At 42.0% G+C, this 20,727-nt stretch overlaps 1 protein-coding gene across 2 annotated transcripts in view; it reads left to right on the forward strand.

Moving 5' to 3' along the window:
* Positions 1-1,291: 1,291 nt before the first annotated feature.
* CFH (complement factor H) overlaps positions 1,292-20,727 on the forward strand; it is an 86,994-nt gene continuing 67,558 nt past the window's right edge. For both annotated transcript variants that reach the window (XM_029080819.2, XM_029080820.2), the window contains exon 1: positions 1,292-1,443. In XM_029080819.2, coding sequence (XP_028936652.1) covers positions 1,377-1,443 — 67 coding nt within the window. In that variant the 5' untranslated portion in view covers positions 1,292-1,376. The remainder of the gene's footprint in view (positions 1,444-20,727) is intronic.

Raw genomic sequence — 20,727 nt, forward strand, 5'->3', positions numbered from 1 at the left:
CTCCACATCTTTTGTGTTTGAATTTACTGGTTTAAACACAAGAGATATTAGGAAAAAACCACTCACAACATAGTGATGGGGAAAACATCTGACAAAGCTTCTCCAATTCTGACACGACCCTCCATATAATCTTGATGAACTTTTTCAGGAGAGTTAATATCAGATATCAGAGTCCAGGTCTACTAATGGTATGAAATGCTTCTATAAAGATGAGCAGAGCCTGGGAGAAGCCACCAGCGTCTGAGGCTCCAGAGAGTTGAATTCTAGAGCATTCATACTCCGTGTGACCTATAGCAAATCACTTAACTTCTCAGGTCCTCAATTTCCTTGCAGGAGTGCATGTAAGCCCGGTGTGGGCAAGGATTGTCTCCTTTATTGCTTAATTGTACTTTCCAAGCGCTTCGTACAGTGCTGTGCACACAGTAAGCGCCAAATAAATACGATTGAATGAATGAATCTTGATCAAATTCTGAAGGACTGGAATTAGATCACTGATTGGAAAGTGCTTTGGAAAACTGAAAGTGCAAAATAGATTCAAGGCATTACATAATCATTCACAAAGACACACAGATCATATTACAGTGGTGTAGTAAAACTACCCTCCAAAACTGTAGATAAGACTTAATTCATAAAGTCTGAATTAAGGAGATAGCACTGTAAAATGACTTAAAACTAATATGAAGTAATCGGAACACCCATTTAGACTTCAAGTGATACTTATCATCAACCTTTCTATGACCTATGAATAAATCTGATTTGTCAGAGTCACTAACCTTACAGCAAGTAGGTCAAATTGAGGGGTTGCTGAAAGAGCAAACAAAACCCCATAGAACTGCATTTTTTTTTGCAAAGTTTACATAAGTTATCTGAGTCTTGATTGTGAAAGAGCATTTACGAAACTGAAGTTCCATCTAAAAGGAACAAAAAGTAAGTTCGTTCTTCATCCTTTTTCCTCACTACACCTTCTCTGAACACGGTTGAATGTTCACCGGTATTTAAAATGGGAAAGTTTGTAAGGCTTATGAATTACTCAAGAGCCATTAGTTGCTCCTGCTGTTTGCAGAACCTGGTACCCTTTAAAATGACCAGAGCGAGTGCATGCCTGTGGCTTTAAGGAGGAAGCGGGAAAGCAGGTCATGACATAAATCTGTGGGTGTATACTGAGAATCATGTCCCATGTCTGGCCAGAGATTAGGTGGGGGTTGTTGGCTTTTCCAAAATTTACGGTAATTAATGGGTGGAGTCACCAGTCCCTGCCTTTATTTGTGGGCTGCTTCTCCAGCCCCAACTAGAGCAATTCCTCACAGGGAACAGTCCATTACAGGATCAAGTAAACACAGTATTGGCTACTAAATGTGTCCCCCTATTCTTCTCAGATGTTAAAAATGAGATTTCTTCAAAGGATTGTTCTTTTTCTGTCATGGATTTACTGTGCTGCACAAGGTAAGATTATCATTCATCAAAGTCCTTAATTTTTAAGTAGAAAATAGAAAAGAGAATAGTGTCATACTTTTTGGAAAAGTACCTCAAGCTGTTTATTAACTGACTAGATTGATGTAATCTGCTTTGTGATTATTGGCATTATTAATGTGTAAACCAAGTGGAAATGTGGCCATTTTAATGACATATTAGATATCTATTTTATTAATGTATTTCTTAGAAGAAGTTTAGAAAACTATTATTTGGGAAGAAATTAATGCTATCAAAAGATCTTATGGTTTCCCCCCCCCAGCTCCCCCACCCCAAGTACTCACACAAAATTATGTTTTTTGATTAAGACTTTCCACAAAGATGGTGCATGTAAATAACTTTGGAAACTGTGTCTCTAAAAAATCTTGTCCCAAGAAAAGCAACTAAAAGAGTCGGTACAAATTACAAAATGGAAAACAGTCATCAGAGAATTTCTGGTATCCATCCAGAAATAGCTAAACTAGCTATGACCAGTTTCTACTGGTTGAAATATTTCTATGTGAAACACAGTACTTTTAATATTGGAATCTTTGATTTTTAAAAAATAAATATTATAAATGTATCTCTGTACTTTATTATTTTAAGGCAAATTATGGGGGAAGTGTATTGAACAAAACAAAATATATCTTTCTGATATTATCAAAGTATCATTATCAAAAGTCAGAAAGATAAATTCTGTCCATTCCTTATTTTCTATCATTCCTATAAGATTACATTAGGGAGTTAAATTAACTCTAATATGATTTCACCTATTTTAGCAATTTTTTGGACTCGCAAACACACTGTCAGTTAATCAATGGTATTTATTGGGTGCTTACTACATGCAGAGCACTGTACAAAATGCTTGAGATAGTTCAGACACATTCCCTGCCCACAATGAGCTTAAAGTCCAGAGTGGGAGACAGACATGAATATAAATGTCTAATTAAATATAGACTATTTTGGTAAAGCCTAAATATATTGGTTGCTTTGCTCTAATTTTAATAATCTAAATAAGTTCGTCCAGATTCTAAATACAAGTAGACACACTGTCCTAAATGTAGAGACTATTTCTACATAGTCAAACCCACCTTTCCAATGCTATATAATTCCACTAATGCTATGTAAAAATCTGGTCTATGAAGCAAACCTAATTATACCATACTCATTTTTTTCTTTGAATGAAATTTAAACTTCCCTTGGGGAAAGTGAACCAGAGTGAATGCAGGGGCAGACAAGCATTTCTTGATGGGTAGTGCCTCATTTTTCAAGTATTTGGATTTATATTTCATTTAGTGGGACTCTGGAATGATTTTAAGTTGTACAGTTTGCAATATTTTGGCCCTGAGTCTGGATCATGATCTATGTTTATCCATTACTCAATGCAGTACTCAATTATGCAGACCGATGTTCTGATCCTACTCATACCTGAATGATCACACGGTCCAAATAAGATGCTGTAGGCCTGGAGAAAGGTTCCTGTTCCACGTGACTTTCACACTCTAATGGGGTTCTACAAAAATATTTTGTACCTCAGGTGATAGTGTCTATACCAGACATTCTTACCTCTTCGTAATCATCCAGATGGGAGACCTTTCATAAAGGAAGTGCTAAATGACTAAGGTTCCACTAAGACAAATGTGAATTTACAGAGGCTCATCAATAAACCCTGAAGCTGTGAGAGATATTATAACGAGACAATACCAAGAAATAAGAGCAGAGAAAGAATAGAAGGGTAAAAAATCTCAAGTAGAGATATTAAACTTTGAAATTTGAATTTCAGAACTTAATAGAATAGACAATTTTAGGGCTGCCATTCAATTCTCCTTTTTGTAATTGTTGCTTACCTACTTTTGGAAGAACTACACACATTTTCAACTTTGGGATGGTACAGTGAAAAAAACACTATAATTATTCAGTGAATAAAAACTGAATAAATGATACAGCCTAGAAGTGTTTTGTGATATTCCGATGGAATGCAAAGTATCAAGATGTAAAGTATCTCTTATTGCAATTCATGAGGTTCTGAATAATAATAATAATAATAATAATAATATTTGTTAGGTACTTACTATGTTTCCAGGCACTGTACTATCTGCTGGGGTAGTTACAAGCAAATCTGGTTTGACACAGTTCCCATCCTACATGGGGCTCACAGTCTTAATCCTCATTTTACAGATGAAGTAACTGAGGCACAGATAAATTAAGTGACTTTCCCAAAGTCACACAGCAGACAAGTGACAGAGGTGGGATTAGAACAGGTTCTTCCAACTCCTAGACCCATGCTGCTCCCAGAGAAGCAGCATGGTTTAGTGGCAAGAGCACAGGATTGGGAGTCAAACGATGTGGGTTCTAAGCCTGGCCTGCCACGTATCAGCTGTGTGACTTTGGGCAAGTCATTTAACTTCTCTGTGCCTCAGTAACCTCATCTGTAAAATGGGGATTAAGAATGTGAGCCCTACGTGAGACAACCTGATTACCTTGTATTGATCTACCCCAGCGCTTGGAACAGTGCTTGGATCATAGTAAGCACTTAATAAATATCATCATCATTATTATTATGCTCTATCCACTAGGCTATGCTTTTGAATCTCCTACAGCTTCATATTCAGCGGCTATGTCCCACTTCTCCAAGTGGTGATAATGTCTAGATTTCTAGAATGTGAAAGAGGGTGACATTTTCCTGGTTTCAGGCCCGTTCCGAGAGCGCCCGCAGCCTCCCATGTCTTGAGAAGATGACTTTTGTCCTGGAATCATTATGGCTGTGGTAAATGGCAGCAACTCGTCTTCTTTCCTCACCTCCTCCAACCACTGTTGACAGGCTTATCTCTTGATTTACTGGAGTCTCCACTTTGACAAAAACTCAAAGAAGCAGAGTAGGGCCCAAAAGAGCAGTCAAGTATAAAATCTTCTGATGCCACAGATGCTGCCATCCTAGCCAGCGGGGCTCAAGCTTTATACTTGGTTGTAGGCTGAGGTGGTGGAGGTGGTTAAAAATGTTTCTCCTCTTACCTGCTCCTGCTCTACTGCCTCTTCCTTCCAGGCAGTAATATCACTTCAGGAGATGTCCACCTCTGGTCCTTATCCCCTTACCCATGTGTGACCCATTCCCTGCCCCTGTCTTCCTCACCCCAGACAAAACCAAGCATTTCTGTGAGTGCCAACAGAATAGGATTGCTCTTTCACTTTGCTTTACCCTGTCCCTAAATCATCTTTCTAAAATATATATATATATATATGTGTATATACATATATTTATGTGTGTGTGTATGTGTATTCAATGCATGCTTGCACTTGTTGCTTTAATGCACTTGTAAAATAGCAACACCAAGATGTTTCTAGTACCGGTTTGGATGATGAACTACTTGAAGCAGCAGAAACACCCTGTCTTTGACAGGGTAGTTCTGTAGCACTTCTCTCCCCAGCTGTCCTGATGATACTCTCAATCAGTGGTATTTATTGAGGAGTAGGTGCAGAGCACTGTACTAAGCGGTTGGGAGAATACAATACAGCAGAATTAGCAGTCTCATTCCCTGCCCATAGTGAACTTATAGCAGTTCCTCCTGTTCCCTCTTCCCCTTCACGCATTTCAACTCCTGCTCCCTCCCTGCCTCCCCCAACCCTCTATCCAGAGCACAGCTCCCTGGAAATTTGCTCCCAGGAATATCTCTGAACCCATCAAGGACTCGAAAGACCCAGATGGAGGCACTTGCTGTTCTACGGAAGACCAAACCTAGTAATATTTTTTTAAACTATAAATGTATGCAAGCGTATGTTCATTAGCCCACTGAAGCCAGTAACTCTGATGGGACATTTTTATTCATCACATACTTAAGTACAATTTCACCATTTTTGAGCTATTACAGTTATGATCATGTAATTTTACTCTTGGCCTTTTAAAAAAAATCAGGCAATGAATATGGGACAGGAAAAGACAGTTTGGAGCAAAATTGTCAAGTACTTACCTCAGACAGGTAGATATTGGATCCAATTAGAATTCAGTACTTGAAAACCCCAGATAGCAAAGAGAACCTGGCTGCCTAGGAACCTCTGGCTATCTAGGACACTTGAGCAAACTAAGAAACCTTGGTTAAATAGAAAACGTGGGCTAATTGGAAACTCTACCAGGAGACCTGCCTATCTGAGGGTCTCTCACTAACTAGAATAATCAGGCTAACTAGGAGACCCTAGATGACATGGAAAAGCTTGCCAACCAAGAGCCTTTAGCTAATTATAAGAACCCTCCCAACTAGGTAACCTGAGTTAACTAGTTATCTAGAGACCCTTGCAAATTGCAGAATCAGGCTAACCTGGAGAACTTGGCTAATTAGGAGACACTAGCTAACGAGGAGTCCCAAGCTAGCAAGGGGATCCTAGTTAACTAGGAAATCCCTGATAATCTATCAATCAGTGCTAATTAGAAAATAATAGCTAATTAGGAGACCCCAACAAACTAGGATACTCTAATGGGAGACTCTAGTTCTCTAGAAGGCCATGACCAACTCTGAGACTGTACTCAACATGGGCGGGGCTTGCTAACCTATGACTCCATTACACGTAAAAGGCTTCCAGGAAACTTTGTTATTCAGATACCTCCAGTTCAAACATTGCTTTATGAGCCACCCCTCCAGCTCCTCCTCTGATTGGTGGGCAAATCTACTTATTGAGTCACCTTCACCAGTGATGCAATCCCCTCTGGTTTAAAATGTGGGAGGGTGGGATGGTGGGTACTCAATCCTCTGCTCTTTGGGAAGTAAAATCAGAAACTGCAGGAGGCGAAGATGTGGGCAACTGGAACAGTATCTGAGTTGACACCCACACTCTCTGGACCCTCCTGAAGAAGGGAGGGTGGGTATGGTGGATGATCTGGCTTGCTCTGTTTCTTCCATCTCCTGATTGCTGGAGTTTGGAGTAGAAGAGAAAAAGGTGTTTTTCTCCCCTTGTAAGCCTGGTGGAGTGTCAGTACTCTTTGACATCTGATAATAAGCGAGTGGGAGGGAAAGAAGAAAATACTATTATCTTGGAAAAAAACCCAAGTCATTTTTCATGGCAGGAACAGGCACTGGGGAGACGGGAGGTGGCAAGCAGATCATAAACTGTAAATAAGTTGGAGGAAGAGCAGACACTTTTTTTTCCCTCCTGCTTTCCTGTGAATCTCTACAAAAAACTCAGGCTGGACTCTGATCCACCCTACTTTCTCTCTCTCTCTCCCTCCCCCATACTCTTCACTAATAGTGCCAAAACTGAGCCTTAGTACATTCAAGAGAGGGAATCATCACTTTGATAGGCTAGTTTGAAACTGGTCAATCTTGGAGGGATTTGCCAAACAAGAGGATTGTTGTCCAGAAGATACTAACTAGGAGATCCTAGCTAGCAAGAAGACTAGCCTGAACGTGGTTAAATAAGTGATAACTTGTTAACAAGGAGACTGCAGCTAAAATGTGATTTTAATAGAAGACTCTATTAAATAGAAGAGAGTAGTTGACTACAGAATTTAATTTATCTAGAGAATCTTGCTCTAATAATTATGGTATTTGTTAAGGACTTACTATGTGCCAGACACTGTACTAAACACTGGGTTGGATACAAGCAATTCGGGTTGGACACAGTCCCTGTGCCGCATATGGCTCACATTATTAATATTGGACAAGTCACTTTACATCTCTATGCCTGTTTTCTCAACTGTAAAACAGGGATTCAATACTTGTCCTTTCTCCTTCTTTGATTGGGAGCCGGAAGTGGGACGGGAACTCTGTCCAACCAAATTTGCATTTATGTACCCTGGTGCTTAGAACAGTGCTTGACATACAGTAAATACATAAAGATACCATAATAATTACAATAGTACATCAAAGACGATAATGGCTTGTCCTTTACCAAGGCAAATGTCCAGTCTTAACACTGGACTGCATCTTACTACTGGATAAGTAGTTTAGGAAAAGCTTTTGGGAAACTGTCCACAATCAAAGATGAAACTGCTGATGGTGAGAGCCTATCCGTGCATGTGTCTGTGGCAGAAAAGACTAAGGGTGGGTGTCCTGGTTTTGAGGTTGCTGAGTCAGGTATTATTTCTCTTCTTTGTCCAGCCCCTCCTCCATTTGGGGTGAACATTGCATCCCTGTCAGAAGTTCAGGATGTTGCCAAAATGACACCGCCGCCTCATCAGTGCATATGAATCTTTTTCCTTTGTCCACTTCGTATTCACTTCACCCTTAGCCCCCCAGCACTTACATATATAACCATAATTTATCAATTGATTAATGGCATTTATTGAGCACAAGTGCAGAGCACTGTACTAAGCACATGGGAGAGTACAACAGAATTGGCAGAGTTCCCTGCCTATTTATCTTCTCATATCAGATGGATAATTGCTCTCCCCCACTTCAAAGCCTTACTGAAGGCTCCAAGAAGCTTTTCCTAACTAAGCCCTCCTCTCCTCTTGTCCCATTCCCTTCTGGGTCACCCTGACTTGCTCCTTCATTCCTCCTCCCTCCTATCCCCAGAGCACATATGGATATATCTGTAGATATTTATCTATCTATCTATCTATCTATTTATTTATCTAATTTATTTATATTCATGTCTGTCTCCCCCTCTAGACTGTGAGCTCATTGTGGGCAGGTAATGTGTCCATTTGTTGTTTTAGTGTACTCTCCAAGCACTTAGTTTGTTAATGAAATGTACATCGCCTTGATTCTATTTATTTGCTATTGTTTTAATGTGATGTTCATCCCTTCAATTCTATTTATTGCTATTGTTCCTGTCTGTCCGTCTCCCCTGATTAGACTGTAAGTCCATCAAAGGGCAGGGACTGTCTCTGTTACCGATTTGTATATTCCAAGCACTTAGTACAGTGCTCTGCACATAGTAAGCGCTCAATAAATACTATTGAATGAATGAATGCTTTGCACATAGTAAGTGCTCAATAAATATGAATGAATGAATGAATGAATGAATATTTCAGAGAAGCGGTGTGGCTCACTGGAAAGAGCACGGGCTTGGGAGTCAGAGGCTGTAGGTTTTAATCCCGGCTCTCTCACTTGTCAGCTGTGTGACTTTGGGCAAGTCGCTTAACTTCTTTATGCCTCAGTTACCTCATCTGGAAAATGAGGATTAAGACTGTGAGCCCCACGTGGGACAACCTGATTACCTTGTATCTCCCCCAGTACTTAGTACAGTGCTTGGCACATAGTAAGTGCTTAACAAATGCTATCCTGTATTTATATTAATGTTGGTCTCCCCCTCTAGACTGTAAACTCACTTTGGTTAGGGAACGTGCCCATATTTAGGAAATCACAAAAGTGTTTAGTGTCTCTATGTGTTTTATAGCATTTATAAGTGGAGGTATTGTACATTGTACAGAGTAGTTCTGTCCTATGGTTATGTGCTATATTTCTAACTTTGTACATGATTTGTATATCAATATGATTGCTATTTACAATATAAAATACATTCATGGACCTATTTTAATAACCATTAGTTGATACAGTATTCAAGTCTGGGTAATTCTGGTAAAGATAGAGCACCCAGCCTGGGTTCAGGAACCAATCTGCCATTTAAAGCATTTTTCCCTTGAAAGAACACTGATTCTGAGTTCTGCAACGTTTCTACTGTAGAAGCAGTTTTCAGCAACCAATGGAGTCATAAATCCCTGGGTTGCGTCCAAATATCTGAAAAGCTGAGTTTATCACAAATTCAGAGGCTTGCAGCTTCCAGAATTACCAGTCCCAATAACAGGCCCTGCCAGCCCATCTTTTATTTCTTCTTTTCAAGTACAATATGAAACTAAGACTCTGTTTCATAAATTTTAAACTCCACTTTTAAACTCTCTGAATTTGTGATAGCATGTGAGCTCCCTCTGGTTGTAGCTAAGTGTATAGTGTCTGTAAAGCTTAATCCACAGCACAGCTCAACCTCTCTTTATATATTTATTTGATATTTATTTTCTTTCTTCTGTGACAGTTTATAAGTCTCCGCAGATTGAAAATTGAAAGACACTCATAATGCAATGATACAACTTTATGTCTGTGATATTCCTGTTGCCGTTTATTACTTCTGGATCATCCTGATAATTAATATGTACTTTTGTTTGGAAATCTAGAAAAAAAATATGTTCAGTCCCTGAAGAAATGCAAAAAACAGAGAAGGTTATAAAAACATGTTATTTTAAAATGGCATATATCAAGATAACTGCAATACAAAATGTTAGACTTAATATATATATTACACATATATATTACATACATATTGCACATATATATTATATATATATATATATATATATATATACACACATATGTGAATATGATCGGATTTCCTCCTGCCTTCAGGACATCTCTACTTGGATATGCTGCCAACACCTCCAACTTGAAATGTCCATAACAGAACTCCTCTTTTTCTCACCCGAATCCTGTCCTCTTCTTGTCTTTCCCATCACTGTAGGCAGCACTACCAACCTCCCTGCCTCACAAGCCTGTAACCTTGGTCATAGCCTTGACTCATCGCTCATTCAACCCACGCAGTCAAGCCATCACCAGATCCTGTCAGTTCAACCTTCACAACATTGCTAAAACCTGCCCTTTCCTCTCCATCCAAACTGCTATCACCTCAATCAAAGCACTTATCCTATCCTGCCTTGATTACTGCATCAGCGTCCTTGCCGACTTCTCTGCCTGTTGCCTATCTCTATTCCAGCCCATACTTCACGCTGGTGCCCAGGTCATTTTTATACAGAAATGTTCAGTCCATTCTTCCCCACTCCTCTAGCACCTCGAGTGGTTCCCCATTCACCTCTGCATCACACAGAAACTCCTTAACATAGGCTTTCAGGCATTCAAAGCTCCTTGCCTCCTCCTTCCTTACCTGTCTGTTTTTCATATACAACCCAGCCCACAAACTTTGCTCCTCTACTGCCAAACTACTCACTGTACCTCTGTCTCATCTATCTTGCTACCTACCACTCACCCACATCCTGGCCCCGGCTTGGAACTCCTGCTTCCTTCATATCTGACAAACAGTCTCCCCATCTTGAAAGCTTTATTAAAAGTACATCTCCTCCAAGAGGCCTTCCGTGACTAAACCTTCATTTCTCTTCTCCTTCTCGCTTCTGCTTTGGTCTTGCATTTAGATTTGTACCCTTTATTCACCCACCCTCAGCCCTACAACATTTATGTACATATATGTAATTTATTTGTTTTAATGTTTGTCTGACCTCTAGACTGAACATGTTTTGGGCAGAAAACATGTCTTCTAACTCACTTCTACTCTCCCAAGCACTTAGTGCTCTGCACGCAGTAAATGTTAAATAAATATGATTGACTGACTGATTGATTGACTAATGCTCTGAAGAAGAATAACAGCTAAGATTTATGAGTCTCTCACCTCTCCTTCTAAAAATGCTTGATCTCATTCTTTAATGTCATTTTCAAAGGACCTCCTGCCTCCTTTCTCTCTTTTTTCAAATATACTTAACTCTCCCCTATACCAAAAAATATTTCCCTGGATCCTATAGCAACTTCCAGCTAGCATTCCATCTCCTTGCTCTCATTCCTTTTCAAACTTTCTGAATGTCTAATTCCTCATTTGCTTCTCCTGCAACTTCTTTTTTTTTAATGTTTTTTATTAAGTGCTTACTGTGTGTCAAGCCCTATTCAATGTGCTGGGCTAGATTTTAGATTATCAGGTCAGATACAGTTCCCATCCTATATAGGGCTCAGTCTATGCTGGAAGGAGGAGTGTCGAAATATCATAGATCTCTGTGGGTGGGGGGATAGGACAGATTTGCAAGGATCTGGGGGAGAGAAGACAGGTGAAGATGTTGTGGTTAGATGGAGGGATTTCAGAATTGGTCAGGGTAGAGATTGTACATGGCCTAGTGGATGGAGCACGGGCCTGGGAATCAGAAGGTCATGAGTTCTAAACCCTGCTCTGCCACTTGTCTGCTGTGTGACCTTGGGAAAGCCACTTCACTTCTCTGTGCTTCTGTTCCCTCATCTGTAAAATGGGGATTAAGACTGTAAACCCTAAGACTGAGTCTAACCCGATTATCTTGTATCTACCCCAGTGCTTAGAACAGTGCTTGGCACATAGTAAGGGGTTAACAAATACCATAATTATTATTACAGTTACCAGAGATGATAACGAATATGTCTCCAAATTGGTGAATAGATGAGGTGAGGTGGAGGAGGAGGTCAACGCAGTTGAGGAGTGAGAGGAAATGGATAACATAAGCACCATCAGAAACATCCACATGGATATGAAAGTCTTCAAGGATCAGAGTAGAAATGAAGAAAGATAGAATTTGAGTAAATGATCAGATGGTTCAGAAAGTTGGAGGAGGGGCCTGGAGCATGGGAAGCAGAGTGGCCTAATGGAAACAGCACAGGCCTGTGGAACCAGAGGACCTGCGTTTTAATCTCAGCTATACCACTCAATAATAATAATAATAATAATAATGATGATCATGGTATTTGTTAAGCATTTACTATGTGCCAAGCACTGTTCTAAATGCTGGGGTAGATTCAAGTTAATGAGGTGGGATGAAGTTCCTGACCCACATGGGGCTCACACTCTTAATTCCCATTATACAGATGAGGTAACTGAGGCTTAGAGAAGTTAAGTGACTTGCCCAAGGTCACAGCCACAGACACGTGGTGGAGCCAGGATTAAAACCCAGATCCTTCTGACTGCCAGACCCGTGTTCTATGCACTAAGCCACTCTGCTTATGACCTTGGTCGACTCAACTTCTCTGGGCCTCAGTTCCCACATCTATAAAATGAGATATAATACCTGTGAGCCCCATTTGGGACTTGATTATCTTGTATTTACCCCAGTACTTGTCATATAGTAAATGCTTAATAAATACTATGATGTTGACGTTGATGATTATATAACCATGACTAGCAACTAGTAATTAGTAACAGGAGTGGATGGTAGAGGCAGATGATATGGGCTTCAACGGAAAGGAAGAAGAGGGGTGGGAGAGTTGGAATGGTGTGAAAGTGGCATTCAAGAGCAAGAGGGGTGGTAGAGTTGGAATGGTGTGAAAGCAGCATTCAGGAGCAAGAAGGAAGGCCACTCCCCCCAGTGAGTCTGGAGGAGAGGGAGAAGATGAGGCCTTTACTGGAGAGAGAAGTAGGGGAGATTGTGTTATCTGGGAATATCTGATGGGGTGCTAGGAAGAAAGGACAGGGCCTGATTAGAGATAGGACTTTTAGGGAACATGGTGGGGCCAGAGAAGATTAAGGGTTATGCGTGAGCTTGTGAACAGCAAAACTGCTTAATCTATTGATTAATTGCTGAACTGAAAGCAGGTCCTTGAATCCTTGAGAGTAAGAAGATGTATGCTTGGGAGTAAACAGAGGGTTTCGTTGTGAAGACAGACAGCTGTTGATAGGTAAAAAGCCAGGTTACTTAACAGGATGTGATACAGTCACAACTGTTTGGTGGTCTCTATTATATATTCAGTTGGGGCTGCAGGGAGAGAGAAGGTGAAGAAATGGCTGGTTCTTGGCCACAGCTGTTCAGGAGTGAGATCTCTGTGTCTTGGCAGGTGTAGGCAGTGGTTCTGAAGTTCTATGTCCTAGATTGGCTGAGACAGCTTAACAGAGAGAGATCTCTGTGTCCTCGGGCAGCTCTCTAGGCTGAACAATATTAGATGACCTGGACTGGCTGAAGCAGCTACTCAGAGAAAGATCTTAATATCTTCAAGCAATATCTCGGCCCGGGTGATGTTAGATGTTCTGGGCCAGCTGAAGCTGCTTGGCAGAAAAAGATCGTAGTGTCTCTGGGCAGTTCTCTGCCCGGAGCGATGTTAGATGAACTGAGCCAGCTGACCAGCACCCTCTCAAAGCCTTATTAAGGTCACATCTCCTCCAAGGAGCCTTCCCCAATTAAGTTCCTCTTTTCCACAACACCCTCTTCCTTCTTAACTGTCTATGTACTTGGATTATTATTATTATGTTAAGCACTTACTATGTGCCAAACACTGTTCTAAGCACTTCAGACACTTGGTACTCACCCCAGTTTCAACCCCACAGTACTTTAATACATATCTGTAGTTTATATTAATGTCTGCCTCCCCCTTTAGACGGTAAGCCCCTTGTGGGTAGGGAATATGTCTACCAACTCTGTGTAATGTGTGGTCCAAATGCTTAGGACAGTGCTCTGTACACAGTAAGTATTCAATATATGCCATTGATTAATTGATTGAAGAAGTCAAGAAGGATTATGACAGAGTAAATTAATTGGATTTACCTATGAAGAGGCCTTTAGTGGCAATGGAGAGTGCAGTTTCAATGGAGCTCCCTGCCTGCTGAACTGTAAGCTTCTGCTAGTGTGTAAACTTGTTATGGGCAGGGAATGTGTCTGCTAATTCTGTTGTAACTATGCTCTCCCAATCGCTTAGAGCAGTGCTGTGCACATAAGTGCTCAATAAATCCTCAGTTGATTGCTTGATTGAGTAAGCAGGGGGAAAACCTGACAGAAGCAGGGAAGGTCATCTCTGGCTTCATCTGTCAGGGCCAGCCCGAAAAGCCAGCTCTGACTGTGTCGGAGCACACAGTTGTCTGCTGCTCCCCATAGCCAAACTGGGAAGACTTAGCTGAAGCAGCTGGGCTTAGTTCCATTAATCAATCATTTCATTCAATTAACTCCTGAATTGTACTTTCCAAACGTTTAGTACAGTGCTCTGCACACAGTAAGCGCTTAATAAATACAAATGAATGAATGAATCAGACAACTCTACCACTTAATGAACTTACTTATACCCTCCTTCAGGACTCATCAATCAGTCAACTGTACTTATTGAGTGTTTACTGTGTGCAGAGCCCTGACCTAATCTATATGTCTTGTACTAAATTATTTATTTTGATCACTCTAGTGTGCCTTACTTGTTAGAGTGTAGCTTCTTCCAGTCAGGAAATTTGTCACTTTATTATTCTGTACTTCCCAAGAACCTACTACAGTGGATTGCACCAAGTTGTCATTCAATAAATGTGACTTCTACTACAGCTAATAATGGTATTTGTTAAGCATTAACTTTATGCCAAGCATAAGTGTTGAGGAGGATAAACGGTAATCAGTCTGGCCACAGTCCCTGTCCCTCAGCAGCATCACAATCTAAGTAGGAGGGAGACCAGGTGTTGAATCCCATTTTACAGATGAAGAATCTGAGGCACAGAGAAGTTAAGGGATTTGCCTAAGGGTACACAGTAGACAAGTGGCAGAGCCAAGATTAGAAACCAGATCTTCTGACTCTCAGGCATGTGTTCTTCCCACTAGGCCATTCTGCTTCATTACTAATTCTACTCCTACTGAAGAGCAGAACAAATTCCCCCTTCTCAAAGTGCTCCCTCCTCACCTAAAACCAGTTGCTATTTGGACCTCAGGGTCAGTGGCTTTTAGGCTTGATCCAGACAATTCAAGAGGTAGAAGTCCTGCATCAGCAGATATTTCTCCTCTTTAACCTCCACTCCCCCAACTGGGGCAATAAATACTTGTTTTCCCAGAACCCAATGTGGTGCTAGTTGCCAACATGACTCCAGGGAACATTTCACCCTCCTTCCTATTTCCCTAATAACTGTGGTATTAGCGTTTATTTAGCTTAAGGTCTGTGCTAAGCACTGGGGTTGATACAAGACCATCAAGTCAGATATAGACGGGGGGCTCACAGAATATGTAGAATGGAGATCAGGCAAAGCATCTTTGTGTTATCCTTGCCTTTCTCAAGCTTGGACTCCGTGGCAGAGAGGTGAGCCCTGATCCGTTTCCACATGGAGCCAACACTGATCGGAGCCAACAGTGAGCCTTCTTCCCTTCCCTCCAACACTACAAAACCCCCACAAATAGATCCTCTGCTGTCCCAGGTCATCGTTGGATTGCCAAGGAAGTTTTTCCCCCTGCTTTCCCCACTCTCCTGCTCCAAATCACTGTCCAAGTTGAGATCCACGGTGCAGAGAGGAAGATCTGAGCCCCATTATCATCTCTCTGGGCCGGGGTGAGCCCAATATTTCCAAGAGGGGGCTCCGAGCTGCGACTGCCATTGGAGGTAGCCCCCTGCCCCCATCCCCTCTCATCTGTGGCACACCCCAAGGGCCTGAACTGCTGCCTCTAAGGACCATCTCCATGGAGCATTGTCCATGTGTAGTACCCTCCACCCGCTACCAGTCCCGGGACCTGACTTCACAGCAGCCCAGGCCACCACCCCTTCTCTACACATACCTCGACTCCAAGATGCCACGGGTGTCCCGCAGCCCCTGCCCCAGAGTACAACCCATAGCATCTCCTGGAGCCTCTGCCACAGCAGGGCTCATCATGGCTTGGGGTTGATACTAGCGACCCAGGTTTTCCCAACACCTTGGTATTTTGGGAGTGCTCTTTTTCCCCCTCCCACTCCAGGCCACGTGGCTCCAAGATGGTGGATCAGGCCACAGGGCGGATAGCAACAGGACTGTTGGAGGAGGGACCGAGAGTGAAGAAAAGGCCCTTCCTTCTCAAATGAAAATGAAAAGCCCCAAAACCTGACTGACAGTACAGGAGCTATGGATGGTTTGCTCTGGGGGAGCATCTTCAGGTGGTCTGAGGGGAACTGATTGAGTCAACTTGGAGCAGGTTTATGCAAATGAACAGATGTGTTAAAACCCCATGAAAGTAAGTGGCCCACACCCAATACCTGGACTGGCGGCCACGTGCTGAGGCCTCCTGGGAAGGAGTGGGATTGAAGGTGCCTGACTTAGACAGAGGTGCTCTCTCTGTGTTCTCTACACCTCTTTGGGAGTGGGAGCATTCCATTTTACCCATGAGGAAACAGAAGCCCAGAGAAGTTTAGAAACTAACTGAAGGTCACATAGAAGGCAAGTGGCAGCGCTGGGATTAAAACCCAGGTCCTCTGACTCCTGGGTTCTGCTCTTTTCTTTCCATTAGGCCATGCTACTCCTCTCTAGAGAAATCTGACTCTGTGGATGATATGACATTTGTCCTTGTTGTCTGTATTTTGCAACTCTGGATATTTTTATGTATTTTTCCAGCTATCCATGGGCAATTAAAGGGCCCCATTTTTGTTTTCCAAGTTCTAATTTTGGAAGTTAGGGGATTTAGTCTATTGTTTTCATTTTCATTAATGAGGATACTTCAACTAACTATAATGGGCAATTATATTCATTAAAAATTAGCAAGCAAAACTGTATATTTCTTGTATTTCCTCTCATAAAGAAATGATACTAAAGGTGGCACCTGTGAAATACAAGTTGTTATGATCAGACCTTTTATTAAAAACTTTCAGATTAATATTATAATCCCAAGGCGACCCAACAGTAGCCAGGAGAATTGGAGTCTTCCAAGCTCTGACCAGCGACCTCCTTGAGATATTATGCAAGGCTTTTTGAGCAGCCATGATAATTTCAGAGAACATTTTTGAGACTATCCACACTCATAATATTTACAAGCAATAGTTTACTCAGAAGAAATGGAGTTCAGAGAGAAAACTAAGAGATTCACCAGCAAACAAACAAAAAGACACAGATACGAACAAGAGTCTTTTGCCTAACCTAAACTAATCAAAACCACAGAACATTAAACAAGATGGTCACAAGTAAATTTACCAAACAGATGGGCCACAGGATGGAGCCAGACACCAGTATGTTGAGGTGGCAGAGCAGGGAGAGAAGAATCTGCCTTCTAGAAGGTTCTTATAGGGATTCAGGAGGAGCAGGCTATTTCCCTCCTTACCTGGGAGGTAAAGGCTCAGCTCCATAGAAAGTCAGCCTCTTTGCTTGCTGGGGAATGTAGTCAATGTGCTATTTCTTGCAGTCCTTTAAGCCTGCCTCAAACAAAAGTTTCTGAAGGCTGATTTGAAAGGCAGTGTAGCCCCACACACGCTAACAAGCTTTTTTAGAAGAAGAGAAAGTTCAACTGTGGCTGTTGGTTGTGACTGAAGTAAGAATCATCTTCAGCGGTTTTTTAGTTCTCTTGTGACTTTTGGATGTTGCCGTATTATGGAGTTAGACCTGTTAGAGGAGGTAGGATAATCAATGTTAGATAGCAGTTAGTCTTAGGCAGAAATAGTCTAAATAGAATTAACTTTGGGGACTGTGAAGGGACTCTGGTAGCCTGTTTCATCTCAGGAAAGGACTAAATTCTTCTTAGTTCACAAAGCTTAAAGGGATGAGAACTCGTAATGTTGAACTAAAGACATCTTAGGCTCTGGGAGGAATCTTTTATCCCAGGGCTCTATGTCTATCCTTTAGATCTGAATATGGAATATAGATGGTGAAAGGACAAGTCTCTGAAGGTAGTGTGGTCCAGTGGAAAGAGCACCAGCCTGCCAGTTAGGGGTCCTGAGTTTTAATCCTGCCTCAGCCACTTGTCTGATGTGTGATCTTCAGCTGGTCAATTCTTTGTGCCTCGATTTCCTCATCTGCAGATGAGGAAATGGGGAAATAGGGATGAAATAGCTATACTCCCTCCCTTTAGACTGTGAACCCCATGTGGAATATAGACTGCATTTAACCTGATTATCTTGACTCTATCCCATGCTCAATACAATGCTTGGCACATTGTAAGTACTGAACAAATATGCCTTATATTATTTATTTCTCTCCCTTGGAGTTACAGGCTTCTCCAAACCTGTGTTCCAAGGCAGTCACCTCCTCTATGATTGCTGAATAATAATAATAATAATGGTATTTGTTAAGTGCTTACTATGTGCCAAGCACTGTTTTAAGCTCTGGGGATAGATACACGGTAATGACATTGTCCCACGTGGGGCTCACAGTCTTAATGCCCATTTTCCAGATGAAGTAACTGAGGCACAGAGAAGTTAAATGACTTGCCCAAAGTCACATAGCTGATAAGTGGCAGAGCCGGGATTAGAACCCATGACCATGACTCCCGAACTCGTGCTCTTTCCACTAAGCCAGAGTACTAAACTGACCTATGTTCTGAGACCCTGAGAAAGGGGAACAATGGGGAATTCAGGTCTGGAAAACTTAATCACAGCTATAGGTGGGGAAGACGATGAGAAAAGCAGAGTGCGGGAGTTTAGTCGCGCTCCAGCTCTTTCCCACCTAAAGTAACCACCAAAGCCACTTGCAAGAAATGAGCTGGTCAGAGTTATCCCTAGGTACCTGCCACCTTCAGACCTGTCTGCTTGAGGGGATGAATTTAGGGGCTCAACTAAGGGTTAACCCTGGTAAATTGGTGTCACTCTCAGGATTGTCCCACAGAAGATTTGGGGTGCATTTGGAGTTCAGCTAGTCAGTCCTGCTTCCACGGTTTTGGTGATTTGCTTGAATGTAAACTCCTTATGGTCAGGAAGCGTGTCTCCTTTTTTTCTTTTTTTTTAGGTATTTGTTAAGCACTAATTATGTGCAAGGCATTTTTCTAAGAGCTGGGGTAGATAAAAGATAATCAGGTTGGATGAGGTCCATGTCCCTCATGGGGCTCATAGTCTTAATCCCTGTTTTACAGATGAGGTAACTGAGGCACAGAGAGTGAAGCGACTTGCCCAAAATCACACAGCAGAAGTAACATGGTGAAGTAGATAGTGCACGGGTCTTTGGGTCAGAGGGTCATGGGTTCTAATCCCGGCTCTGCCACTTCTCTGTTGTATGGCCTTGGCACTTGGCACTTCTCCGATGTGAGGCCCACTTCTCTGGGTCTCAGTTACCTCTTCTGTAAAATGAGGATTAAGACTGAGAGCCCCATGCAGGATGGGGACTGTGTCCAACCCAATTTACTTGTATCCACCTCAGCACTGAGTTCAATGCCTGGCACATAGTAAGCACTTAACAAATACCGCAATTATTATTATTAAATGGAGGAGCTGGAATTAGAATCCAGGTCTTTCCAATTCCCAGGCCCTTGCTCTATCCATTAGGTCATGTTGTTTCTCAGTACCTACTAAATTGTATTCTCCTAAATGCTTAGCACAGTGTGATGTATACAGCAAGCATTCAATAAATACCATAGCATGGGTCAGTGGAAAGAGCCCGGGCTTGAGAGTCAGAGGTCATGGGTTCGAATCCCAGCTCTGCCACTTGTCAGCTATGTGGCAGTGGGCAAGTCACTTCACTTCTCGGTGCCTCAATGACCTCATCTGTAAAAGGGAAATTAAAACTGTGAGCCCCACGTGGGACAACCCGATCACCTTGTATCCCCCAGTGCTTAGAACAGTGCTTTGCACATAGTAAGCGCTTAACAAATCCCCCCATGTATTTATTATTTAGAGAAGCAGCGTGGCTCAGTGGAAAGAGCACGGGCCTTGGAGTCAGAGGTCATGGGTTCGTATCCCGGCTAGGCCACTTGTCAGCTGTGTGACTGTGGGCAAGTCACTTCACTTCTCTGCGCCTCAGTTCCCTCATCTGTAAAATGGGAATGAAGACTGTGAGCCCCACGTGGGACAACCTGATTCCCCTGTGTCTACCTCAGTACTTAGAACAGTGCTCGGCACATAGTAAGCACTTAACAAATACCAATATTATTATTATTATTATGATTGATTGATAGATACGAATTTCTCTTTTCCCTCTCTGCTAAGCAGAAATGCATCTGCTGGGAATCCCACACACTGTATTTGTTCAGACCTAAGGGATATGGATCACAAACAGATTTTAGTTAAAAGAGTTAGTTAATTAGTTAATTAATTAGTAGCGGACTGGCTCAGTGGAAAGAGCACGGGCTTTGGAGTCAGGGCTCATGAGTTCGAATCCCAGCTCTGCCACTTGTCGGCTGTGTGACTGTGGGCAAGTCACTTAACTTCTCTATGCCTCAGTTCCCTCATCTGTAAAATGGGGATTAAGACTGTGAGCCCCACGTGGGACAACCTGATTCCCCTATGTCTACCCCAGCGCTTAGAACAGTGCTCGGCACATAGTAAGCGCTTAACAAATACCAACATTATCCCCATTTATTATTATTAAGAGATTTCCAAGTGTGGTATTTTGGTTAATGAGCTTTCATTTTGGGAGGAGGGGCTTGGGACATGGACTGCGTCCAACCTAATTATCTCGTAGCTACCCCAGTGCTTCATTCAGTGCCTGGCATAAAGTAGAAGCTTAACAAATATTAATTTTTTTAAAATGGTACTCAGTAAATGGCTTCTTGTTCCTGGAAATTGGTCAGGTTTGGAAATTTCCCCAGGATTGCTCAGTTGCAATCATCAGTGAATGAATGGTATCTATTGAGGACTTACTCTGTGCAGAGCACTGTACTAAGTTCTTGAGAAAGTACAACGCCAGTGACTCCTGCTGTTGGAGAGTTTACAATCTGGAGGAGGAGGT

This window comes from Ornithorhynchus anatinus, chromosome 16 (assembly GCF_004115215.2).
Source record: "Ornithorhynchus anatinus isolate Pmale09 chromosome 16, mOrnAna1.pri.v4, whole genome shotgun sequence".
Lineage (NCBI taxonomy): Eukaryota > Metazoa > Chordata > Mammalia > Monotremata > Ornithorhynchidae > Ornithorhynchus > Ornithorhynchus anatinus.